Below are 27,471 nucleotides of genomic sequence, written 5' to 3' on the forward strand. Positions count from 1 at the left end.
AGGCCACGGGTCCTGGGGGTGGCAGAGGGGAGGCCACGGGCCCTGGGGGTGGCACACACAGGAGGCCACGGGCCGTGGGGGTGGCACACACAGGAGGCCACGGGCCCTGGGGGTGGCAGAGGGGAGGCCCCGGGCCCTGGGGGTGGCACACACAGGAGGCCACGGGCCGTGGCACACCCAGTGTCTCACTCCGTGTCTCCCCCGCCAGCGCCCCCCGCCCCCCATCTTGGAGAGGGGCAAAGCCCCCCCGCTGCGGGCGCGACAGGCGGGGACGGCGGGTTGCAGGGGGGTGGGGAAGAGGCGTGTCCACGTCACTCACCCCCCCCCCCCCACACACGCCGCGTTCCTCCACCCCGCTCCGCGCGGCTGATTGGCCGGCGGCCGGTTAAAACGGGGCACCGCTTCCCTCCCTTCCTTGCGGGTGGCTGGAGACGGCGGCTGCAGCAGTAGCTGGTGAGTGGCCGGCCGGGGCGCGCGGGGCCGGGCAGTTGACGCGGGCGGGAGAGCCGAGGCCGGCCCCGCAGGGCGCGTCTAGTCACAAGCGGCCCCTCCCCTTCCCCCTGCCTACGTGCGGCGCGAGCCCGGCTGCCGCTGAGCTGTGGCGGGTGAGCGCGGGGCGGCCGGGGCTGGGCGCGTGGGAGAGCGGGGCTCGGCAGTGGGCGCGCGCGGGGCTGCCCGGCCGTTGGTGGGGGGGCGGGGGAGGCAGTTCCTGACGCGGCGCGTGGGCTCCGCGGCCTGGGGCGGGAGCGCCTGCCTGCCGCGCCGCGCACATGGCCCGCGGGGCTGCTGGGGCCGCGGTGACCTTGAGCGCAGCCGGGGCCGCCGTTTGCGGGCGCGGCGCCCGGCGTCCCTGCCGCGCTCCTGCCCGGGCAGTTCCCCCCGCCCTCCCCTCTGCCTGGGCCTGCCCCCCTCCCCACTTCACGAGGCGGCCTAGGCCGCGAGCTCCCCGCAGGGCGGGGGTCACCCTGGGCCTGCCGCAGCCCGTCACCAGGTGTCTGGCTCTGGCCCCTCCTTGAAACGGGGCACGTCCCGCGGCCTGGCCCCGGCGCCTGCGAGGCTGCCGCCCGCGGCTCCGTGGGCCGGAGGCGGCCCGAGCCAGGCTCTGCCTGAGGCCCGTGTCTAGTGTCCACGCGGCCTGGCGCTGCGCCGGCTGGAAGACGGGCCTGGCGTGGTCTCGTGGAGCATGGCAAAATGGCTCCTGTCACAGCCGCAATCTCTCTCGTGTCCTGAGGTCGACAAGAGAGAGGAGTTTTGCCATCTCGTGGCAGGGTGGTGGTGAGGGCTAGGGTGGTGGTATTATTTCACCCCTTCTTTTGTACTTCTGCAGCTCTGTTTTTGGACTGTCAAGGGAAGTCAGGGCTGGTGAGGAGCCTCCTTAGCCTGTGGCCTCTAGGCTGTACTAGTGGCACCTTGGAGACTAACCAATTTATTGGAGCATAAGCTTTCCTGAGCTACAGCTCATGCTCAAATTGGTTAGTCTCTCAGGTGCCACTAGTCCTCCTTTTTCTTTTTGCAAATACAGACTAACAGGGCTGCTACTCTGAAACCTGTAGGCTATACTACTGCTTCTGTATATTGCAGTAAGGACAGCTGGAGGTAGTACTAGTCCAGGCAGGTTATAGCTGTCTAACCTTGTCAGAGCAGGTCTAGGTCACCCTGGCATTTGACTGACCAAAGTACTTCCACTGTTGCTGCACTAATGTGGTGGCGGCATTGTGTCACGGCACAAGATATTTGCTGTGCTTTTTCCCTAGAAGTTGTGGAGTCATTCACTTGAAAGGTGGGGTACCTTCAACAGTTATCTAGGCGGCTGCAGCAGCAGAGCACTGCCTATAGGGTGGGATATCATGTTTGTAGGAAAACTTCACTACTGACTTGGCTCAGTTATCTTAACTTGGCTTCATATTTCATGTAGCACTTATAGGCCAGTACATAGGGACCTATGTTTGCCATAGGTTTTGCCACTTGACGGAGGGAAGTGGCTAAGGGTAATGTCCAGTTCTGGACTTGAAGCCAACTGTGGTTTCTTGGGTGTCTAGCAAAAACCTGGATGTACACCCCCTGGATTATCTGTTCATATTTCAGTGGCTTTTAGGAGCTCCATTTATAGACCAGTGCCTATTGTGCTAAATGCAACAAAGTTTGTATGCTCTTGGGGTAGAGACCATCAGTATAAAGCATTACAGCAGGTAATATAGAACAAAAAGAGTACAAGGAGATGGTGAATGACAGATGGTGGTCTCAGTAACCAGGACCAGATGCTTGTAGCATCATAGCTAAGGAGGGATTTAAAGGATAGTGAGGTAGCTTTCTTGTGGGGAGCTTCTCCCAAGAGGGAGGGGGCAGCATGGGAGAAAGCATGAAGGTGTTTGAAAATATAAGCAAGTGAAGAAGGCTGGCATCACTGGCCAATCAGAGGCAGGAATGAATATCTTAAAAGTGAATCATAGAACTGGAAGACACCTCAAGAGGTCATCTAGACCAGTCCCCTGCACTCAAGACAGGACTAAGTATTATCTAGACCATCCCTGACAGGTGTTTGTCCAACCTGCTCTTAAAAATCCCCAATGATGGAGATTCCACAACCTCACTAGGAAATCTATTCCAGTGCTTAACCACCCTGACAGTTAGGAAGTTTTTTCCTAATGTCCAACCTAAACTGCCCTTGCTGAATTTTAAGCCCTTCTTGTCCTATCCTCAGAGGTTAAGAAGAATTTTCTCCCTACTCCTTGTAACAACCTTTTATGTGTTTGAAAACTGTTATGTCCCCTCTCTTTTCTCCAGACAAAACAAACCCAGTTTTTTTTCAATCTTTCCTCAAAGGTCATGTTTTCTAGACCTTTAATCACTTTTGTTGCTCTTCTCTGGACTTTCTCCAATTGTCCATATCTTTCCTGAAATGTGGTATCCAGAACTGTACACAACTCCTCCACACTGATTAGGCCTCCACTGGAGTGGAGCGGAAGAATTACTTTGGTCTTGCTAGCAATACTCCTGCTAATAACATCCCAAATGTGTAGTGGTTTTGTTTTGCAACAGGGTTACTGACTCATATTTAGGTTGTGATCCACTATGACCCCCAGATCCCTTTCTGCAGTACTCCTTCCTAGGCAGTCCTTTCACATTTTGTATATGTGCAACTGATTGTTCCTTCCTAAGTGGAGTACTTTGCCCTTGTCCTTATTGGATTTCATCCTATTTACTTCAGACCATTTCTCCAGAGACTGAGTACAGTAAGAATAGGATGTGAAGGATTTGAGAACAAAACAAAGCAGTTATGTTTGTGATGGAGAAGGAGGAGCCAGTAGAGGGTTGCAGAAGGGGGTGAGATGCTCAAAATGATTGAGGAAATCCTTGCAGCTGGTGTCTTGAATGGGGTAAGACTGCAGGTGTCAAAGCCAGAGAAGTGGATGTTGTAGTAATCCAGACTTTCATCGTACCATGTCTCGATAAGAGATCTAGCTGTGAATGGATAGGCAATCTGCAGAAAGAATTCGCAAGATTTAGATGTTCTGGATGTGGGATTGGTATAGGTTAATCAGATTTTTGGCCAGCATGCCTCATATCAAAATGGAGTTAAGATGCTTCAGTTCCACAGAAGGGTATTAGTGCTGCTTGAGTGTACCCTTAATGCACAGCTCATGTTACATTGATGCACAGTCTACATGAATTTACAACCCATTCTGATGGGAGAGCTGCTGTAGTTCAGCTCCACAACAGGCAGTAGATGTGTCCATGGTAGCAGCTCTCCTGTTGACATAGCACTGTCTAAACCAGGAGTTAAGTTGGTGCAACTATGATGTTCAGGGGTGTGAAAACTTCCCATGAAGTTACATCAACTTATATCTGTAGTGTAGACCTGGCCTGAAGCATGAACAGTCTTTTGTGGATTATTGTTGTGCACTGGCATTGCTGGAGTTAACTTGTGATTCTTGAACAGGACACAAATATATCTGGCTAAAGGGAACAGGTTCTATAGGCCACCACATGGTCACTTAGTGAGTTGTCACTTATGCATCCTAGGGTTCTTTAAGCTCTAAGATGAGACATCTGGGGAAGAAACATCAAGTAATACTTCCTATTTTCTATAACTTATTAACTAAGCTAAATTATTCTCATTCAAATTAAATGAATGAATTTGAGTCAACTTATCAAATAAAACTCCTTGTCAGCTTGGGAAGGCAGTATGTTTATCTGTCAGCCCCCAATAATGAGGGTATTAAAACTTGTACTAAGTGATAGCAAAACTCTTACTAAAAACAGTGTGCTTGCTCAGTCAAGCACTCAGGAAAGGCCAAAATTTGCCCATGCAGCCTTAATTTGGCTCCTTGAATAAATGCACTATAATAATCACATGCTGTTTTTTACAGCACACCTGCCTCATTCTGTGAATGAGTAGTTTAGGCCATAAGTTAAGTGAGAATACTTCTAAAGTGACATTTAATCTGCCAGCCAAACCTGGCAGCAGATACTAGATTAACCTCCTCATGGTTGTAGGTATGGTGCTCACTATAGTATCTGAGTGATTCACAAAACAAACTCAGAATATCCCTTTGAGTTTAGGTGCTGGTGTTCCCAATTCAGTTGGGGAGCTGAAGTGCAGAGTTTATGGCAAAATCAGAAGGTTTGACTAACTTTAGATGCCCAATTTGAGACACCTAGGTCCTGAACTTGCACTATATTTAGGGCTATAAACAGCATGTGACTTCAGGTGCTTTAGCAGATATGCTGAATTAATGGTCACCTGTGAAGTCTGGTTTTAAATGACTTGCCCAGCATCACATAGGAACACTGGCATATGCAGAGATAAATGCCATCCTGGAGAACTGGATTCTAACTAGCTTACCCATAAGACCATACTTCTGCTCTCCTACTTCCAACAAATGAAGTAGGGTACTATAGACAACCACCTCATTCACTACACAGCCTTGATTCCCAGGGCACTATCTATCATACACTGAGTGATACAGGGGTCATCTAGAAAATTAGAATTGATAGTCTTTAATTACATGATGTGTGCACAAGGGGGAGTCTAAGGTTACAGAGGCAACCTTAATTCTCACACTTCCTAACTCAAGTGCTGACTCCTCATCCTTAATGTTCTTTCAGTTTGGCATTTAACCCCTAATCTCTAACAATAAAAACCAAAAATTGCATCATGTGGAACCACTGACACTCCACCCCAGTTGGAACATCAGCAGGGTCAGCGCAGTCCTCTTATGCTAGCTGAGTGACTGCTATGGTGGCAGGCTACTATCCTCTAGGGACAAGTCACTGGAGGGATGATGCTTTGCCAGTGTGCTTCATGTTATCTTCTGACAGCAGAAGAATGACTCTTGGATTTAATTCCAGTTTCTGTAGAGACGTTCTAATGGTTATGGGGGACACACCCACCTCCCTTCCTGTTCTTCTCCACTGTTAAAACAGCCTGTGCCTGATGCTGTCTGGCCTGGAGATTTCAGGCCAAATGTTTAGTTTGGTAAAGTTACAAGCAACTGAAAATGGGGTCTTATAATAGAAAATGCTTAGGAACATCTGCACCTGCAATTCCCATTGAAAGGCTGATAGAGGAAGAGTCAAATAACTTCCATGCCTAAAATTTATTTAGGCTACAGCTCTATCAGGTAAATGATTAAGGATAAAATCTCTGTCAGTCACAGGTTCCATGACTTTCAGAGGCCTCTGACATTTTCTGCTTGAACTATTAGCTCCATGCCTTAGGGTGGCAGAGGGTCCCCCTTTATTTTCATATTCAGACAAGTAACAGGCTTCTGCAAGCTTTTTTGTTGCCCATGATGTGTCTGAATTTACCAAAAATAACTAGGACACAACTTAACCTTAGTGATAAGTCTTACCTTGCACTCCCTTCCAGAGGGCATCATGAGATGTTCAGTACAATGCAGGACAACACAATTTGCTTATTACATTCAATTAGCAAAAAATGCCAGGGTTGTGAAACACTTCCAGCACATAAGATGTGCATGTGTGATCTTTGGAATAGGTTTATTTAACCTTAAGTTTAGTTAGTTGGTTCTAGATCAATGATTCTCCACTTGGGGTACACATACCCTAGCAGAGGTCTTCTGGGGGGTTGGTGGGTACATCATTCACCTAGATATTTGCCTAGCTTACAACAGGCTACATAAAATGCTAGCTAAGTCAACAAACTCTAAAATATTAGACAAAACAAGTTTGGGGGGGGTTTGTCCCCCAGTAATAGTGTATTGAGACATGTATTTTTGTCTGACTTTTTTTGTAAGCAAATGGTTTTCAAGTGAGGTGAAACTTGGGGTATGCAAGATGAATCAGACTCCTGAAAGGGGTACAATCTGGAGTGGCTGAGAACTATTCTAGGTGTTGGAAAAACTTTTTTTTGGTGCCATTCTGAGTCTGGCTTCTGGGAGCCCACATGCTCACTGCCAGGCACTGGACTTCAAAAGAAGTGTAGGGATGCTTCCTTAGCATGCTTCCACCAATAAAACGTAGTGGGGATGGACTTGATATCTAGATCAGATGGTGGCTATGACTATTGTCAATCACTAGGAATCCAATACAAAAACATTGGTATTTCCCCTGCCATGGTAATCCCTTCACTAAAGTGTTTAAATATTGGATTTGCTTTTCTAACAGTTCCAAAACAAAAGGTGATTTAAGACTAACCACTCATCCTGGCCTTGGCTATAAGGATTACTTGTTGGATGGGAGCTTGTGAATATATTCTAGTTTTTGTTTAGCAATTACAAAGGTTACACTTAAAACACATAGCTTCTTAGCTATAAGATTTAGTTAATAAAATAGATGACTGAAACTTTAGCTTCTTTCTTGAACTTGAGGTCTGGGGACTTTAAGAGACTGAACTTGGGAGTTTCCCATTAGAGATAGCTGAGGTAATCACTGTTTCCTCCCTTCTTCCCCCACACCAAGTCTTCAAATGGGGAGGGGATGTAGTTTGGTTAGGGCACGGCATCACTGTTAATACTGACCTTAGCACCACTCCAGCACACAAACCAGAACAAATATTGCACATTTAGCTTCACCTGGATTATCTTGCAACTCATGGTATTTAGCAAAACTGAATAACTACATTGGTGGTAGTTAAGATGAAGGCCCAGAAATACTTCATATAGAAAGAAGCTACTTCTACATAATCACTTACAAACTTTTTGCCATAGCTCTAAAGTGGTATAACACAGTATTGCATCTGGCAGATTTAAGTAATGCTGGTGAGCCTGATGTGCATGATAGGAATTTTAATGTGTACATGCCTTTTGAAATTTTAGGTTTCAGTCAAGGAGTTGGAGGGAGCTAGTTCAAGAAACTATGGATCATGCTCGATCAGCAATCTCCAACTTGGTAAGATTTCCTGTCTAGTAATGTTGTAGTCTGAACACTGCTTCTGGTGAAAGTTAAGATAGGAGCAAGTAAACACTTGCAGGAATAAAATATTACATGTCAATCTTTAGATACTGAGTTTCTTCCTATCTTAGCTGATCTTAGGCCATGTTTTTTTTTCAAGAGTGAAGTTTCAGGTTGAGCACCCAAAAGCCCCTAGTCAAAGTGACCTAAATCTGAAATCGGAAGGTAATTGTTCTTCCTTCTTCCCCCCACCCCATGGTGTCGAGTTGAGCATATGAAGTCACTGGTCACTCTAACTATAATATATTGGTGGTGGGAATGGAGGAACCACCATCAGCTAGAAATTGCCAAAATGATTTTTTTAAACATAGTTTCACCAGGAAAGCTAAAAATGGCCAAGATGTAAGACAGAGGGAAACTGACTTCTGTGTAGAATTCATACAGACTAAGGGCTTGTCTATACTGCCAAGTTGTTGACCCAACTTTTCTTTCATGGGTTAAAGCCCCACCCCTGAAAGATAAGCTTTGCCACTGCAAGTGGCAGTGGGAATGCAGCTTTGTTGGCAGGAGCACTCTCCTGAAGTCTAATCCTTTTTTAAGCAAAAGGACTCTAGATAATTGCCTTTGCATTCACCTAGAGGGAGCAGTAAATTGAATTTTGTGGGTCTTATTTTTTCCTGCTGTTTGTAGAGACTGGTAGGGGGCAGTGTGGTGTGAAACAGAGCTCTGATAAGGGGGGGTGAAGGTGGGAGAGGAGTTACTTAAGCACCAGTGTGGACACAAGAACAAATGTATATAAACTAGCCATCTGATTTAGGTTTGAAATTGGGCAACTGTCTCATCTTCAGAGGAGTGAAGTTCTGGAACAGCCTTCCCAGGGGAGCAGTGGGGGCAAAAAACCTAACTGGCTTCAAGACAACTTGATAAGCTTATGGAGGGGATGCTATGAAGAGACAGGCCACATGCCATTGTAGGCAATCCGTGACTGCCAGTAGCAAAAATCCCCAACAGCTAGAGACTGGACACTAGATGAAATGGGCTCTGAGTTACTGTAGAGAATCCTTTCCCAGGTGTCTGCCTGGTGGGCCTTGCCCACTAGCTCAGGGTTTAACTGATCACCCTATGGGGCTAGGAAGGAATTTCCCCAGGTCAGATTGGCAGAGACCCTGTGGGGGGTTGGCCTTCTTCTGCAGCCTGAGGCATGGTTCACTTGCAGGTTTAAACTAGTGTGAATGTTGGAGTCTCTAACTTTAAGTCTTTAAACCATGATTTGAGGACTTCAGCAACTCAGCCAGAAGTTAGGAGTCTATTACAGGGGTGGGTGAGGTTCATTGGCCTGCAACATCCAGGAGATCGGACTACCGTCAGAAGGGACTATCATGATCTAAAGTCTAAGTCAAAACATGAGTTCTTAGTCCTGTGCTTCCTCTAGAGCAGGTGTGGGTGTCAACACCTAAAACAGAGCTGCCTTAGAGGTTTTACTTATCAGCACTTTATCAAAGTCCTGAACTCCCTTTTTCATAAAAACTTTAAAAGATGGCTGATGTTCTTGAACACTACCTTTAACTAGTAGATTTAGGTTGACTGCAGAGTTAAATGTGAAGATCCCAATTTTGTGGGTTTACAGCAAACATCCAATCTGGTGACTCTAGACAGATCTAATCACTAACTAGTTAAAACAATTGGCTTTTAGTGGGTCCTACATAAATAAGATCTTCTACATGTATTCTGGAATGAACACAAATCCCAGATTGTAACAAGCAATATAGTAGGCTTTTTGTGTAGTATCAAGTCACATATTTCTCACTCATCTGTCTTCTTTCCAATTTAGTTTGGAGGTGGGCCGCTGTCATACACCCGTTTCAGTCTGGCTCGTCAAATGGATGGAGACAGTAGTCATGTGGAAATGAAACTGGCTGAAGAGGAGGAAGTTGGAGAAAATGGAATGACTGACCATGTTCATAGCCGTGTAGCAAAACCCAGGAATAGTAGGAGAAACCTCTGGTGCAAGGTTGCTGCAGGAGGCCTCCTCTTCTTAATTGGTAAGATGAAAGGAATTCTACAAAGTAGAGGTACCAAGACACACTATGCTGTTATAGTGATTCTTCAGTGTGCATCTTACGATAGACCATCTAGACTAGACTACAGTACAGTAGAATCTGTTAAACTCCTCAGGCATGGAGGTTGTTCATAACTGAACAAAACAGTATGGTTCTTTCAGAAATTTATAACTGAACATTGACTTAATACAGCTTTGAAACTTTGCTGTGCAGAAGAAAAATGCTGCTTTTAACTGTATCTTAAATTAAACAAGCACAGATGGCTTCCTTACCTTGTCAAATATTTTTTAAACTTACAGTTAACACAGTTCTGTACTATATTTGCTTTCTGATGCCTGATTACGTACTTCCAGTTCCAAATGAGGTGTGGTTGACCAGAGTTAAGAACTGACTGGAGGTTCTATTGTACCTCATTCCTGGGGCTGACAGTGTGAATACCTGTTTATTTTACTACAAATCTGGAGTTTAATGTTTATCAAAGCAAAGAAGGGCAAGCAGTATTATGAGGAAACTAGTAAGTGTTTCCTCAGCTAACAGAGGAACAAAGCTACAATAGGTGCATTAATGTTGGAAGAAGATCAAGTAGGTCTTAAGGAAGATGTGGACTTCCTGCTTTAGTACCCAATAACTAGTTTTGTTACAGTAATACAAACTCAAAGCAAATGCAGCTAAATAAAACCTGAATGGAATTGGAGACCCATTGTATAAATTTTATCAGTATGGTACAGGATACTCTATCCACATTGTATCTTAAAATATAGAATCAGTTAAGGTGAAACTTAGGAAAGCTGGTACAGTTTATAAACTTCCAAAGCTTGCATAGGAACAGGTTAGTCTCCCAATAAAACTCAACTACTTGGAATACAGTCAGGGGCTTGAGTTAACACTGCATTGGCTCGGGTTTTTTAATGGCTTCGTAGTGTATAAACATCTCTTTTCCCTAGGGTTTCTGATTGGCTACTTGAGTTACCGTGGGAGAATGCAGGCAACGAGCACTTGTTCAGATGGAAGTAATGCATGTGGAAACCCTGCCATTACACCTTCCCCAGAAGATAATGATGAGTACATGGAAGAGCCTAAAAGTGAACGTGTCCTTTACTGGAAGGATCTCAAAATGATGCTGTCAAACAAGCTGAGAGCTGTAAACTTTAACAATGCCAGGTAACATCCTTCAAAGTCCTAGTCAGAGCTGTTTGTTTCACATCCTGAGTCTCTTGCTAATCTGAAACCACCTACCTGTTCCTGTAGAACAAGTGTTAAATAACTGAAGACTCTTGCCACCTCAGTTACAATCATGAGTGTGATCTAGGCTAAAAAGTTAAGTGGCTTGTTCACAACCTGGCATTGTACTAGGTAGCTGGTTTTCAAACTGTTGTGCCTTTACATTTCCTTCCATTCCAGGAAGCTGACATCTGGTGAAGCTGGCTCTGAAACAGATGAAAGTCTTGCTATCAATCTTCATGGTCAGTTAACTGATTTCAAACTGGATAAAGTTTGGAATGATGAGCACTACGTTACACTGCAGGTCCAGGGCAGGTATGTTAATATGCCAAAGACAGTAAGCTGCTTTTATTCTTTCAGGCATGGATCTTATTAGTTCAACCATAAAAATTCTTCAGCTAGAGCAAGTGTTTGAGGTCTCTAACTCTCAGGCCAGCTAACCTTGTTTGAGGGGAAATCCAAGCCAAAGTCTCTCTTGGCTTCACTACCGCCTGTGGTAGTGGCTACTGGGGTGCCTCAGAGTCCAGAAAACTTTTTTTTAAAAGCCTGCCTTACAGAAGTAGACAGAGTTAGTAAAAATCTGTCACAATGCTAAACTGTAGAACTAAGCTTGTCATAGAATAATGACTTGCTTTTACCAAAGTAGTGCATGAGTCTTTAGCCTCTTGAGTTGTCAGTTAATACAGCCCTGTTTCTGTTGGGACATCATATAGATCCTGTAGCTATAGTCATAAACTTGTCTTGGCCTGCAAGACCCTATCAGCTCAAATCCTTAGTGTTATGGGAAGGCATACTTGGAGAGTGGGAAAGCGGTAATCCCTAATTTCTACACTGCTCACATATGTGAACTTAGGCACTTAGTGGTCCCCTAAGTGTATCCTAATTCTTTCTCCACTCAACACTTGCATACAAGCACCTGTCATCCCTTTTCAGGGTTAATGACTCCAAACATCACCACCTAGAAGGTCATTACTATGATCTAAATGTAGGCTTTGTGCAGCTTGGCTTAAACTAGCTTTATGGGCCATATATACAACTAATGCTTATTGTATACATTGGGGAGTAGCATGTTTGAGCTACTTAAGGTCTCACCATTTCACTTAAACATAAATGTCAGATTTATACTTCCAAACCATATTTCTATGGTAAAACTATTTTTAAGCAGAATAATCAAATAGTAAATGGCTAGTGCTAACAATTTGCTAATCTGCCATTTTTAGAATTGGTACTTTAGCTCTGCTTAATGCTGTTTCTTGCTGTCTATAGCTCACCAAATAAAGTGACTATTGAGTCTTCAACTGAAACAGCAACAAAAGAGGAAATTACTGATGGGTATGTGGCATACAGTGCAAGGGCAACAGCAACAGTAAGTTATCTAGCTTTGAATAGCAAACTACTTTTTAAAAGAACAAGTCTGAATGTGCTGAGGATAACTGACTTGTCAGTTAATCTCACTTGTGGACAAGTAACTCTCTAGGACTGAGACTTGAACTGTTAGTGGCTCCTTAATACTTCATTCTTAATTATTCTAAAGTGTCTGGCTTCCACCCCTGAGACACAAGACTACTGCTTCACTTACAGCCAAGCAGACCAGGATATGGTGGTTTGGAGTAAAACCACCGGTTATTAGGCAGAACAGCTCTGCAGAATAGTCCCTCCTGAGGCTTACCATTGAGGACATGGCCCAAGTATTTCCAAGCTCCAGCCCATGAAGCAAGAGTTCTCAAAGTTAGAACTTGAACTTACCATCACACCCACACCTAGTAAACTAAACTCTGGTCCTGGATTTTATATTTACTAATAGGTGTAAATAACACTTGGCTTATCACCAAGATGAGCATGTCTGTCTAAACTCTTTTATACCACTTACGGTAAGTGCCCTGCAACTCCCCTTGTGAGTAGAGGGATCTCCATAAACCCATTTCAACCCCCCATCACCAAGGCCTGCAGTAGCTGGTGGCTGCTTCCCTCCTCAAGGGTTCCTGGCTAGGGGCCCATCCAGGAGCTGTTCAAGAACAATCATAAAGTAAGACTGGAAGGGCCCTCGAGGTCATCTGGTCAAGTCTCCTCCTGTGCTAGGGCCAGGACCAAATACCTAGACCATCCCTGACAGGCTTGTCCAACCTCTTGACTCCCATGATGGGATACCCCAACCTCCCTTGGAAGCCTATTCCAGCACTTAACCTAACTCTAGGTTAGATATTGGGGAGGAGGAAGAAGTAGCCTAGTCTGTCTAAATCTCTCGCTGCCTATTACTATTGTCCTACCTTCCATGAAGATGGAGAACAATTGATCACCCTCTGACAGGGGGAACCTCTGCCCAGAAAGCTGGTGGTCTAACAGCTGGGAGTTGCTATAACTTGAACCCAGATAATTTGCTGCTGAATGCATGAGACTTGGTTGAAGCTAGGACATTCAAGTTGCTGCATGAGTTCAGATTTCTCATCTTCCTGTAAATAAGACAAGTGGTCCAGGCCCCATGGCTTTAGAGAGATTTAGGTGAGTTATCAATGACTGCTGCAACTACATCTTATTTGTTCCAGGGTAAACTAGTCTATGCTAACTATGGCCGGGCAGAGGACTTTCAGGAACTAAATAAGATGGATACCCCTGTAAATGGATCTGTGGTCCTTGTTAGAGCTGGGAAAATTTCTTTTGCTGAGAAGGTAAGTAACAGCTCTTGGCTCCTATTCTGAATAGTGTGTTCATAGATCATCTAGCTAACTTAGGACACTTTTTAGTATTTAGAACTGTCCTCTTCAGGTTAGTCAGATCAGCCTTTAGGTTAGTCCAGATGTATTTGAATGCTGCAGGGGTTGGGGGAGAGGAGGAGTGTACCTCCTTGACATGTGAATGGGCCTGGCAAAAATTGTTCATGTTGCCACTACTTCTGTCCCACAGTTGCAGGAAGGAGTAGCCTGCTTCAGTTAACTTGGTTACAGTGCAAGAGAATAGTGAGTACTCTGTGGGGGGGGCCCCCCCCAGTAGGCAATGTAAACTTCATCACTTGCCTAGTGACTAAACACTCTGGAGTTCTTCTCAGTGGGTCTGGTAGCATTGCCTATAAAGACTGAGTGACGCTTCCATAAGAACAGCCGTACTGGGTCAGATCAATGGTCCATCTAGCCCAGTAATCTGTCTTCTGCTGGTGGCCAATACTAGCTCCTTCAGAGGGCATGAGCAGAACAGGGCAATATCAAATGATCCATCCCTTGTCTATTCCCAGCATCTAATGGGAAGAGGATTTCCAGGGTCTCATAATGCCAGAAGACCCTGTTTTAGTGGCTTACAGCTTAGCCCAAACAGTTGAAGTTCAGCAGAAACTTTCCATGCCACCTTGTCTCAAGTGACCAACTTCAGCCACTCGTGAGAGACCAATGAAACACTTTACCCCCTGGGAAAGAAACTGACCTTTTCTTTGAGATACTCTAGTGGCTCCATATTTGGGAACAGGAACTTAAAATTTGACAGGAAGGTGGCCTTGGTCAGTGTGCCTTTTGCCATCTCCTGCAGAAGCTGACCAGACTTGGTCCATTAAGGTATTGAAACTCTTGCCCATGCTCTCTAGAATCTCACTAGACCTTCACAGCTAAATTGGCCAAAGATTCTGTCCATGTTGGGCATGCTCCAGTCTTGGGATGAGTAGAGCTCATTGTAATAGCAGATTTGAGCTGCTCCAGGCACCAGAATGGAGTAGAGGAGCCTGTCTGTTAAGCTCCAGGCAGCGTAGAAGAAGCTGCTCCTGAAGTGGACAGGAAAAGCACTGGGATGGGCTGAGCTGAGTGCCCAGAGAAGGAACCTGGGACTGAGTGGTCACTGGCCCAAGCTAGATAAGGGAGTGGGGAAGGAAGTAATGGATCAGGAGCCAGAGATGGGGAAGATACAGGACAAGGAAGGGCAGGTCCATAGGCTAGGGGAGAAATGGGTAGTCTGCCCACTCAAGCACACCAAGGTTGTTCTTGTAACCTTAATTTTGCCCCATGTAGGCATGTAATTAGACTACCATAATGAGCCTGTTTTTTCCATAGGACACTGCTCCAGGGTGGATAGTACTCAGTTAATGAGCAGTCACTCCTTAACTTAGTTATCCTATACTCTTCAAACCTTACTCTGAAGGTGGAAGTTCAGCATGGGCTTTTCTACAGCACTCATCTGTATAGTGCTTCTGCAAATTCCCCACCAGGCTCTCAATGCAAGCACCCAAAAAATCAACAGTGACCACACAAGACTGGGTTAAATGATATGCCCAGCATCACACAGGAGCTATGGCAGAAGTATGGATAGAATCCAATTTTCCAAGCCACTTAACAATAACTTGCATAAGAACAGCCATGCTGGGTCAGAATAAAGGTCCATCTAGTCCACTATCCCTTCCTTTCCTGTAATCCCTTACACACATTTGAACTTTTTCAAAAAATGAAAACAGGAGTCCTATATTAGACAAGTCTCCTTCAGTACATAACCCTGCTTCATCTCCAGAGGAGGTCTGTGCTGGACACTGAGGCAGCAAAGTCCTGTGTAACAGTCTTGACTTATGCTAGTATGTGAACATGTATGGACAAGAGGTTACATTTTACAGTTGCACTAAGCAACCTTGATTCTGTCCTTTAGAGTCTATCATGTAATATTAACATAGCACAGACTCTTCAGCTTAATCAATTTCACCTTCACTTCCAGGTTGCTAATGCTGAAGGCTTGAATGCAGTAGGTGTCTTGATATACCCTGATCCTGCTGATTACAAACTCCCTAATGATGAGGTTCTCTTTGGACATGTAAGTACTACTGGTGAACACTGGTTGGCTTCCCTCTAGAAGATGCAAAGGGAGACTGCATAGCATGCTTGCCTAGAGAACACAAACATGCTGTCTCTTGCATAATGCCTCGAGAAATGATTCTCCACTTATGTAAACTTAACCATAATGGTTCCTTGATGCCAGGCCATGTTGATTGACAAAGGACAGCTGTAGTTTTGCAAATACAAGAGTGGCTGTATTCAACAATACTGGTAGGTAGACCTCTAGCACCTCACTCTTACAGACCTTAAACTATTATGTGTATCTTGCATATAACACACAATCCTTCATTGACAGGCTCATCTAGGAACAGGTGACCCTTTCACCCCTGGCTTCCCTTCATTCAACCACACTCAGTTCCCACCAGCTAAATCTTCTGGACTTCCAGGCATTCCTGTCCAAACAATCTCTAGTGCTACTGCAGGAAACTTGTTCAGGTAATATTGCCTACAGGTGTTCTACCAAGGGTCAGTAACTCAATTGGATCCCTATGAGTAATCAATGAAATTGCTAGGAGTCCTAAGCAGAGCTCTCCTCCTGTCATCTAACAATGTGTATATTGAGCTACAGCTTGTACAGTTTCATCAATATAGGACTCTCAAATTCTTGACTGTTTCAGCAAATGGAGTCTTGTATCCACTGTTCCTGATATCTTTTATATAAACCTTGGCCTATAGCATTGCTTAAATGCAGGCTTTAAACAAATGTCTCATTGTGAAAATTGTGGTATGCTTCTCAGTCTGAGGTTTGGAATTTCCCCAGTATTACACCAATGCAGTGCACTCTTAATCCAGCATGCAGTTAGCTAAAATCGGGAACTAGTCTTGCCAGTGTCACTAACTTCCACCATAGTAAGGCTCTGAGGTGCTTAAAAGTGACAATGAAGTAAACGTATCTGATTTTTTTTTCCTCCCCCCCCCCCCCCCCCCCAGGAAAATGAATGGAGAAGTACCCTCTGAAGAGTGGAGAGGTAGCCTCTCAGTTTACAAAATGAGGTCACAGAACACCAAAGTGACACTTGAAGTAAACAATCAAATGGTACAGAGAAAAATTCATAACATCTTTGGCGTTATCCAGGGTTTTGATGAACCAGGTAAAGCTTTGTTACTAAAATCTCATTGAATAGGCTGGCATCATTTAGAAGCCAGTTTAGCCTGTAACTGGCATAACTTACATGGGAGAATGGGCTGGGGGAGTCCTGAACTTCAACTTCTTTGGCTTACTGTTGAAGTAAAGTGTGTAACAAGTTCTTATTACATGGAAATCTTTAAGCAAATAGCTACTTTCTCTTACTTGGCCACTGGATAACAGGCAAAATGAAAACCTTTCCCCATAACACAGTATCATTGAAAATCAAAGGATAAATGTGGGAGAACTGATTTGTATACCACTCATGGGGAGTAAGCACACTACTTCCTGAATTGGCCTGCCTCTTAATGATACTTTCCCAAGTTCTCTAGCTAAGTGGTCTTGCACCTAGTAATAGTTTGGTTAAACTTGCCCATTGTCTACACACATTTGAACCAATCCAACTAAAAGGATTTTAAACCAATTTATGCAAACCAGTGCATGTTCCAGTTTATGGTTTAGGCCCTGTTCATAAGTCTACAGGTCTGGTAGACTAGTTTGTAATGCCAAAAGACCCTATCAGGATCTGAGCCTCACTCTTCCAAGCGCTGTAACTACACATGACTACTTGCTCCAAAGCACTTGTGAGACTGATCACGCAACCCTGAGAGTCTGCAAGAAATGCTCAACATTACCAGCCAGACTGCCAACTGGATGGGACTCCACTTCAATGCTAGGAAATGCACATCCCTGCATATGAATGGGAGAAGGGACTTCGTCTGGGCAACACCACTTCAGGTCCCAAGTGAACCCATGATCTTCCTTGGACAAGCAAGCCTACCAACATCTGGCACACCCACAGGTTTCTGCATTTAGCAGACTCCTGAGGATATCAGAGATCCTACAAAATGTGGCCAGGATCAGTTCCTCCCTACTGGCACCATGGCAGAAGATAAACACCTTCCTGATCTCCCCTGCCATATCATTTTGTCCTGAGGGGATCTGTAATAGCAAAAGTACCTCTGAACAAGGCAAACGCCATCAGGCAGGTAGTGAAGTGGATGTTTCTTCCCCAGAGAACCAGCAATGAACTGGTGTACTCTGTCAGGCAGGGCAGCTCCAACATCTCTCATTGCAGTGATCAATCATGCCTTCTCATGTGCCTGGACGCCATGGTGGGGAACATCCTGTATAACACTTCCTGCTGTCATCAAGAAGCAAATCACCAGGACTCCCACCAACCAGATGTTGCCACCTACCTGAGCAGCTCACTGGAAGGCAAATTTGGAAGAGATGGGGGAAACTTTGCTTTGCTGTGGACACATGCCCACAAGTGGAGAAGCATATTTGGCTGCTGTTAGACATGGTGCTGGGAGTCCTGGTGCCACAGGTGAAACATGCAGAGCACAAGCATCATTCCAAAGCTAGAACGATGTTGGAGAGGACCTGAAGGATGCTATCTGCTGCCAATACATAGAAAACCTAAAATGGAAGCTGAACCAGGGCAAGACATTCAAAGTGACAGGCAAGTGGGATGCCAGCAGCCACTTCCTCCCTGGGGGCAGCTTCACCTAATTTTTGCTAACTAGGCTCATCCACAGAGCCCAGCCCAACTGGATTCCACTGAACAGCCATCTCCCATGGGAATGGGACAAGCCATGCAGGAAGCACAGCTATGCAATGAGACTACCCCACATCCTGTGTAGCTACAAGCCCCATTCCAGGTCCTAGCAGCTACAGCATAACACCATTCAGGATCACCTAGTCAGAACCATCCCACCACCTGTAGGGAAGGTGGACATGAACACCATCCCTGGAACCAACTGCAGCCAGTCCTCAGTGAGGACCAGAAGATGATGGTGGCCTTGAACAGGACCCTGGCCTTCTGCTCCATCTGAGCTCAAAAGGTGGAGAAATAAACAGGTTTCAAGGTTTTGGCCAGAGCAAAGGGTTACCAGGTTCAGGCACATGCACTGATCCCCAAAGCCCTGGGCATATGGCACCCCAGTAACAAGCAAGTGAGAATGCAGAATCAGTCAGTGCATTCAGCTGAATGCACTAACTCATGGTGTCAGACACCATCAGGTGATCAAGGAACATCTACATAATGTCCCATCACCAAACATCCTCAATAGCAGGAAGGTTGAGCTGGAGTGCTGATAAGCACATTGGGGAAAGTAATTGATATAATCCATGAGGGAAATTTTCTAAATGGACAACCACAAGTACTCATTTCTCTTTGAGGGACAATTTTCACTCACTACTAGATTTGCTTTCCACAACCAACTCTCTAACTTTTTTCTTGAGTGATGTACCTAAATACTTGGATGCTACTACTGAACTGTATTTAAATTTATTCACCTAAATTTGGGTTATTGCTGATTATGTACTATATACATTTTATGACTTTGCATTTGTGGATAATCTAAGCACTATACCAGATGTAAAGACCTTTTTTCCTTAGCCTGTGTAATTTTTTTAAGCTAATCAGAACTAGCATGCATAACAGAAAAGAATTTAGCTGCCTTAAATCCTGCTACAAGGAACCTCCAACAATCTTCCTCTATTGTACACTTGGCTCTGAGCTGAATGTCATTTCAGACATGACCAGACTCTGTTTATGAATGGCCCTAATGCTGAGCTAGTGAAGAGCCTTCTTAAAATTCAGTCTTTTTTCCCTAAAGGTTGCATGCAGCTTGCCAAAATGTTTACTCTTCCATATATCACATGTAGGAAAGTGTTTTGCCAAAACATTTTGGTTCTAACTGATTTCTGAAATAGTACAGCTACATCTCATCACTCCTGCCCTCTTTGCAGATCAGTATGTTGTGATTGGAGCCCAACGAGATTCCTGGGGTCCTGGAGCAGCAAAGGCTGGTGTGGGAACAATCATGCTGCTGGAGCTTGCCCGTGCAATTTCTTCTATGGTAAAAACAGGTAAACCATGAAACAATTAAGCCCAAGTACACTTTCTGCTTGGGTGTGGGGGGGACGACAAAAAACCTTACATAAGGTAATGGAGCCCAGATCTCAATTCTTTTTCTTATTTAAAGGTGGCTATAAGCCCAGAAGAAGCATTGTCTTTGCCAGCTGGAGTGCAGGAGAATTTGGAGCTGTTGGTGCCACTGAGTGGTTGGAGGTAACTAAGTAAAAGGCATCTGATCAAACCAAGATTAATCAGAGCATACCTCTGTCTGTAACTGCTTTTACTACAGTTCAAAAGTTACTGCCTATTAACAGGCATTGTGTTTTCTCCCATTTTAGGGTTATTCTGCCACACTGCACACCAAAGCCTTTGCATACATCAACCTAGATGCTGCAATTTTAGGTAACTATTGCTCTCTGGTCAGCAAATCTACAAAACTCTAAAATTAGAACCAGTCAAAAACCATTCCAATGTGAAGCTCTAAAATGACAAGGCTAAGTGTTTGTGTGTTTTTTCCGAAGAAGCTACTAGTGCCCAGTAATTGGAATAGCAGGTACATTGGGTGCTTTGGGTTAATGCTGCTCATGTACTATATTGTGTCTTAAAGCACTGAAAGTCATTACTGCTGCTAAAGAGAAACCACGATACAACTTTATTCCTATAATCTCATACTTGCATTGGCTAACATGTTCCGAATCTCTAACTTCTACCATCACAGGTTCAAGAAACTTCAGGGTTTCTGCCAGCCCAATGCTGTACAAAATAGTGGAGCAGACTATGATGGAGGTGAGTCCTAGTCTCTCTGGGCTAATCTGAACCATGATCCAGGTATACAGGGAAGTACTTGGACAGTAACTTTACTCTGCACCTTATTGCAGGTGAAGTATCCAGAAAATAGAAGTTTGTATGACCACATTGGTTCTGACTGGACCAAAAAAGTGTAAGTCTCCTGCTCATCTTTGAACAGTAACTTCAAAAAGCTCATCTGGAGCAACAAAGCTAATCTAACCTCTCTGAACCCCCCAAATGAATCTCCTAATAAACCCCCATATAGGAATACTGACTAGGCAGTCGCTCTAGCTTTAGCTCTAAATTTGATACTCTGTTCAAATCCTTGAACCACAGCAAGCCGTTGGGACAGCCTCCTAATCATTATGACTTCATTCCCATGTCAGTGGTGCAATAGTTTAGTACACTACTTGGTTTGGAATGTCATGTTCAAACTAGATCACATCCAGTCTAGCTTTCCAGCTGTTCCAAGAACAACCTTCTAGGAGATGCTGGTGTTTATGGGACTGCAGAAACTGGCTTGCTAGTGCTCCACTTCTTTAACAGGAATCCCCTGTGCCACCTGGCCAGGTGTGGCCATCTGTTTTTAGCTCAAAGCTTCAGTTATTGTAAACATTGGATTGGGTAACCTACAGTTCTGAGTAACAATACCAATATTTCTCATTGCAGTGTTCCCTTTCGTATGGATAATGCAGCTTTCCCTTTTCTAGCATATGCAGGAATCCCAGCCGTTTCATTCAGTTTCTATGATGTAAGTCACTTTGTACTTGTAAACCTCTGCCAAATGAAGTAAGAATGTAAATACAACTTAGCAAGGAAGCTTAACAGTAAACTTGTGATAGGTTTGACTCTCCTGATCTAGCTAGTTGGGAGAACTAAAGCTGCTCTGATAAGATGAAACTAGATCAAGCACATGTGCTAATGACATCTTCCATCTAGTAGTTTTCATAACTGACATCAGTGGATTAGAATCTGCCAAAGAGCACAAGGAGCAACTCCTGGCAGATTCCACTGCTCCCAGGGCTTCAGGCTTCTTACCACCTCCTGGACTAATGTGGAAGCTGAACTCAACAGTGGGGTCAACTTTAACCTCAGGGCAGCACAGCTGTAGGGTTATACTATCTTATTTCTGTACTTGGCTTCTAGCCAGTGAATGCAATCTCTTGTATGAGCAGCTTCCTAGTTCCTTAATGGAAGGCAAGATCAGACTGTTAAAAGTACATGGGTGGCCAAGAGGTAGAGCAGTTACTTCTAGACTAGATATCTGTTTCTGGCTCTCATCCAAACACTTCCTCAACTACTCAAGACTTAAATTCTACTCTACCTTCAGCCATTTGGTCACACATTAAGTAGACTAAATTATGATAAACTAAACAATTCTCCATGGCTTCCCTGTGTTCCAGACACTGCTTGATCTACTTTCCTGTATGTAGATATGAGGCCTGTATATTAATGATTTTCTAAACAAACCTACACAAAAGCCTCTTTTGAATGGAACTAGAATTCCTGTCTACCCAGATGTCCCATGTTTCATTACTATCTATAGAATTAATAGCACTGGAACACAATAACTACCTGCTTGTTCTACATACTATAGGAATAACTCAAAGTTTAGCTGAGCAGAGAAGTCAGTTATCAAAGTTCAAATTTTAGCTCTACATAGCCAAACTTTATCAACTTTTGATACCTGTATTAATGCTTCTGCAAATATTTGATCATGCAGTTTGCTGGAACTCTCATGATATTCTTTGGGTGGTTACTTAAACAAGAAGTTACATCTGCAGGTGGTATTGCCAGTGGAACTTGGGTATTCCTTACTTTGCAGAGAGCCCTTACATCCCTTGGTGGCTGACATCTGAGTTTGTTGGTAAAGCTGCAGTGCTGTGGAGTAGTAGCAGGTCACCAGTAGACTGGAAACCTTGGCAAAGCTGCTTGCTGCCCACTTCAACCCAAAGTGGTGGGGCTGGCATGCATACAAGTAACACCTCCCTATCCCTCAGCTTGGCCTTCTGTAGGGCAGAATGAGTGTTTGGCAGAGGTGCCAAATAAGTTCAGCATGGGAGGGAAGAGAAGTGACTGCAGATAACAGGTCAGTCTAGTACTGCTTATAGTACAGCCAAGGAGAGTAAAACTCACAGCTAGAGAAACATGCCCTAAAAACAGGGTTAGAAGTAAGAATTCAGAGTGCAAATGCTTTCTGCCTTGCAGGATGAGGAAGGATATCCTTACATGGGCACCAAGCAGGACAGTTGGAGCAAACTTGCCTCGTCTGTAACTCAGCTGGACAAGTTGCTTCAGACAGCTACAGAAGTGGCTGGCCAGATGGCTATTAAGATGACACATGATCACCAACTTTACCTGGACTATGAGCAATACAACCAGGAATTGCTCAACTTCATAGTGAAGATTAGCCCATATAAACAAGAGATAAAAGTAAGTTAACTAACTTTAAGGTAAGTTGTTTCTTGTTTCCCCCACTAACCCTAAACACTGAAATCTGCCAGTGTCTTATCCCCACCTGATAAGCTTGAGTTGAGAGGGTAGCATTGCCAATTCAATTCCTGGGGCTGCCAACAAAAGCCCCACTGCAGTGACTGGCAAAATGAGCCAACTACCATTAGCAGTGGTGCAGTCACATGCCCAGACTGAATACATCCTCATCTGGAAGGGCTCTTCTAAAAGGGCCTCTGAAGGGTATAGCTGCTAAGTTAAAAACTTCTTGAGCAATGTTCAGCCTAAAAAAGCTACCAATAACTCAGGCTATGCCTACAGTTCAGTTTTTCAGTAGAACTTATGTCTAAAGGTGAGATTTAGTCACACCCCATGTGACAAGTTACACCACCATAAGTGCTGGTGTGGACAGCACTAGGTCTGCAGGAGAGCTTCTCACTGCTTTGGAACAGTAAAGCTGATGGGAGAGTGCACTCCTGTCCACTTAGTGTAGCTACATTAGAGAGCTTGCACAGCTGCATCAGTGCAGCTACACCACTGAACTCTAGTGTGGCCATGCCCTCAGTCTTTCAAAGTGGTCTCTGGTTAAGATTTGTACCAACTCAGATTCCCAACTCTGTCTCCAATAAATCGGTAGTAAAATTACTAACTCTAATTCTTCTCCCTACCAGGGAATGAATCTGACCCTTCAGTGGCTGTATTCTGCCCGTGGTGACTTCAGTCGAGCTACAGCTGCGCTGACAAGAGACTTCAGAAACACTGACCTTAACAACAAGATCCTCTGCCGCTTGGTGAATGACCGCATCATGAAAGTAAGTATTCTGAGCTTGGTTACAAGAGTTGATTTCACTCACTCCACAAAGGAGTCCAGTATCCAGTGGAGTGAGCCCTTCATGAAGGGTTCAGTTGTATATCTGGACTCAATGCAAGTCCACTGGATTTATACCCAGTGACTGGTCTAGCTGTTGTGGCTGCAGGTACAGAGTACATCTCCTTAAGAGGCAGAGCTGCCCTCCTGGGTGAGGGCCTGCACTTATGAAGTGGCCATCACTTCATGCTTATACTGTTGGATTAGGAAATGCCTATCTGGCCCCATGCAACTGCCCTGGTAAATCCTTAATTCCCTTCCCCTAGAAACATGTCTAGATGCTGCTAGCTAACAAACACTAAGAGGCTGTTGAACCCACTTCTGAATTTTTCCAGCTCCTGGATAATCCCTGGCTTTTGGCCCCTTCACCACTTATGTCAGTGTGAGAACTGACACCTGCAGGAATTCAGTCCAATATCCAGTTCTAAATTTTACATTTCCTCTTAAGGTGGAGTACCACTTCCTTTCTCCATACGTGTCTCCAAAGGATACTCCTCTACGTCATATCTTCTTTGGCTCGGGTTCCCACACTCTGTCAGCTTTGCTGGATCACTTGAGCCTCCGGAAGACCAACCCAAGTGCCTTTAACCCAGACCTGTTCAAGAACCAACTGGCTCTGGCAACCTGGACTATTCAGGGTGCTGCTAATGCCTTATCTGGTGACATTTGGAACATAGACAATGAGTTTTAAATGCATAATGCATCAACCTTAATGCTGGGGTACAGAAACAGGGAACCCCACTCTTTCTTAATGACCTAGTGAACACTTACACTAAATCTATTGACAGGGTATTTGGAAACCTACATCTTGATCAAGTAAAACTCCAAATTTTGATTTTTGTTAGGGAAACTTCACCAGCAGCTGTTCAAGCAGGGATCTCAATCTATGCTCACTAAACACTGCTTGTGGTGCTGCCTTTCTGTCCTGCTTGAGAATAAACAGGTCAGACTGATTAAAGCAAGACAGTCTAATCAAATATAAATTCTGATCTAAAACTAAATTGGTACCTCTTTGAGTGGGGAGGTACCTTTAAAAACTCTCAGGTAGACAATGTTGGCTTTCCCTTTTGAGGTCAGTCTTAAAGTTAGTGAAGGCAGAAGATGGGCCTTTGTAACAGTTTATGGGGAAATTCATAAGTGTTTCCAGCCTCCCTTCTGGGGTTATGAAGACACCTTGACCTCAAGTAAAACTGATTTTTTTTTCACACAGTAGTAGCCCTTAGCTGCTGAAATAGTCAGGAAGTTCTGAAGTGTTTAGCCATCCTAATACATGAGTTACCATGTGAATAACCATCTTGGCTTTCCAGGAAGAGGTGACTTAAAGACTAACCCCTTACAGAAACTTACATCACAAAGGGGAGGTGAAATCCAAATAATAATTTATGCCCCCTTCAGTGTCCTCACTCAGTCCCTCAGATAAAAGGGACCACATGGTAACCAATAGTTCTGGATGGCTACAGCTGACACTTCAGACCCTGTTGCTGTGAGGACTTTCATGAAATCAAGTCCTTGCTTGCCAAATTTTTGTTTGGCCAAGTAAGTTGGCAAAACTCACAGGAAGGCTCTCATTTGGTACTGAGTTATTTATTTTTATTTATTTATCAGTGACAGAGTTCACTATAAATGGTGTGGTTTTTTATAGAAGATAATTATCGGAAGCAGTGCCTTCCATAATTATGACAGTTATACTGTCGTTTTTGAATAAAAGCAGCATCTGCTATTACAATCGAACATGATACTGGAATTTTGCATTCAAATATTAAAAATGAAGCAATGGTCCATGAAGCTTAAATCTATTAGAAAATTACCAGTTCAGCTTTCCATGGTTTTCAGATATGGAGATCTTGCATAAGCATTTAATCTGGTACTAAAAGCGCTCATTTCTAAAGTGACTCCTGAAAAACCCTAAATTTTTGATACAAACAAATTAAAAATAACTGCAATTAAGCCTCCCTTGGACTTGCTGCCTAGCCCAGAGGTCAGGCTTTTCTCTTATTCTGCTTCAGTTGATGACCTCTGTAGTTGTACAGTGAGTGCAGCTCCATAACCTGCTTTAGGCTTTGATAGTGCAAGAAAAGCACCTCTGAGCTTGGCAGATAAGACCTTTAAGGATGCATTAATAGGGTTTAACCATAGCCCTGGCTCAACCCTTGTTAAGCCTAGGGTGTTGTACACAAATGCAGACTTGTACCTCTAAGATCAGGCAGCAATTTAATCACATGGCAGCTTTGCTGCAAAATTTCCAGTACCTTATGTATCATGAAAACCTAACTCACATTATCGGGAGCAGTGTCTTCCATAATGTATAAAGAACAAGGTAGTTTTTGCCTACCACAGTGTTATATCGGAGGCAGTGTTCTCCATATGTTGCACTAAGGGTGTATGTAATTATCGGGAACAGTGTTTCCCATAATTTTCTTATGCTTATCATGCAATGACATCTACAGAGCTTGATGGTTAGTATCTAACATGTATCCTCAAATTCCTGCAATCCTAGTTCCACTTTCCTGTGTTGCAGTTGTAAATGCTAGTGTGTATTCTGTACCTGAATGTTTTTAAATCCACTTTGTATGTTAAATTGTTTCAAGTTGTGCTATAATCTATCTAGTTGTGACTGCTGGGTCTGACTATTTAGCAAATATTAGAATAGTAAGGCTGTTTGACCTATCTGAGAAAGGTGAAGGGAATTGACTATGAAGGCTTGAGGAATTGATACAGTGAACATACAGTGCTGGATTTTTGATAACTCCACTGTTTAAGCTACATTCAGTCTCACTGGCATATCTAGGCACTTTGATTTTGTACTTCAATCTACCTAGCATCACTAGAGACTAGTCAATTCAGCAGACAGCAAGGCTTTAGGGGGTCCCCATCTGCTCACTAATCAAAGACCAAGTAGACTTCCTTGTTCCTTCCAATATGTTAGTACTTCACTGCTAAGTTCCTCAAGCCTATTTAGGTTCTATTAAATGCTGCTGTTTCTGGCTGCAGCAAAAAAGCAGATCTCCCTGCCCCATTACAATAGGGTGCTGGTCTGAGCCCTCCATGTGGCCCACTTAAATACAACTGGTCTAGACTCCTGGTCCCTGTGCTGGAGCTGAATCTGCAGAGAACTTAGACAGGACCTGTTCAGTGGCAGCTCAGGGATGGGGAAGAGTAGCTATTGCAATTTGAGGCTTAAACAAGCCCTGAGACTCCATTAATGAGCTTTGTTGTAAGTTGGTCCTGGCCATCATAAAAGACAGTTAAATTCAAGTGCATACCCTAAAATTTTCTGCTCTGAGGGCATCCACAGCAACCTTGATACTACTTACAAGGTGACCTTGTGGCACTCAGTCTCAATCCTGTTTCACTGGTAAAAGTCATGTTGTGGTTGGAAGTAGTTGCCATAGCACTTGCGTGCACCTTGAATTCTTAGATTCTGTAAACTTTGCCTGCTACTAAGCACATGAATAAAACTCTGTCCTGTAGCTAGATGAGTCGTAACTGATTACTACAGGTTCCATTCATACTTTCTTGCTCTTGTACTAAAATTTGACTTTGGGATGAGATTAATTTGCTTTGTTCCTGCATTACCTGCTTCTCCTTAAATAAAACAAAACTTGAAAGCTTCCATACTGTCTCTGAATCTCAATCTCATCAGTGACTGTAAAATACTGACCACCTCTACTCAGGCCAGTTTAGACTCCTAATAATCCACCTAAAGCACTATGCTATTTATAGCAGTTCACTGTCCTTTGCTTAGCACAGTGACTTATAAACAATGCCATGTGCCTAGTGCTATAAAAGCTCCAAATTACCCAGCTACAGTCATGAAATACCTCCCCTCACTATCCAAACACCTATGGCTATTGGATGATCTGAGTAACAAATTGTTCTCAGTGGTAATTTTTGATTTTCACATGTGGGGCTTAGTGGCTGACAGTCTGGGAGGTTCT

At 44.1% G+C, this 27,471-nt stretch overlaps 1 protein-coding gene across 2 annotated transcripts; it reads left to right on the forward strand.

The window, feature by feature from the left end:
- The first annotated feature begins 370 nt into the window (after positions 1-370).
- On the forward strand, positions 371-27,146 carry TFRC (transferrin receptor). Of its 2 annotated transcripts, none has more exons than XM_077826086.1 (19): positions 371-453; positions 7,281-7,353; positions 9,188-9,398; positions 10,361-10,577; positions 10,818-10,952; positions 11,904-12,003; positions 13,181-13,303; positions 15,315-15,410; positions 15,729-15,868; positions 16,364-16,524; positions 19,317-19,436; positions 19,553-19,638; positions 19,764-19,827; positions 20,144-20,211; positions 20,304-20,365; positions 20,884-20,965; positions 22,423-22,647; positions 23,337-23,477; positions 23,982-27,146. In XM_077826086.1, exons 2-19 carry the CDS (start codon positions 7,321-7,323, stop codon positions 24,222-24,224), a joined length of 2,307 nt encoding a protein of 768 aa, XP_077682212.1. In that variant the 5' UTR covers positions 371-453; positions 7,281-7,320; the 3' UTR covers positions 24,225-27,146. The 2 variants fall into 2 exon arrangements, with proteins under 2 accessions (XP_077682212.1, XP_077682213.1); XM_077826087.1 differs by lacking the exon at positions 371-453 and adding an exon at positions 567-605.
- The last annotated feature ends 325 nt before the right edge of the window (positions 27,147-27,471 follow it).

This window comes from Eretmochelys imbricata, chromosome 9 (genome assembly GCF_965152235.1).
Source record: "Eretmochelys imbricata isolate rEreImb1 chromosome 9, rEreImb1.hap1, whole genome shotgun sequence".
NCBI lineage: Eukaryota > Metazoa > Chordata > Testudines > Cheloniidae > Eretmochelys > Eretmochelys imbricata.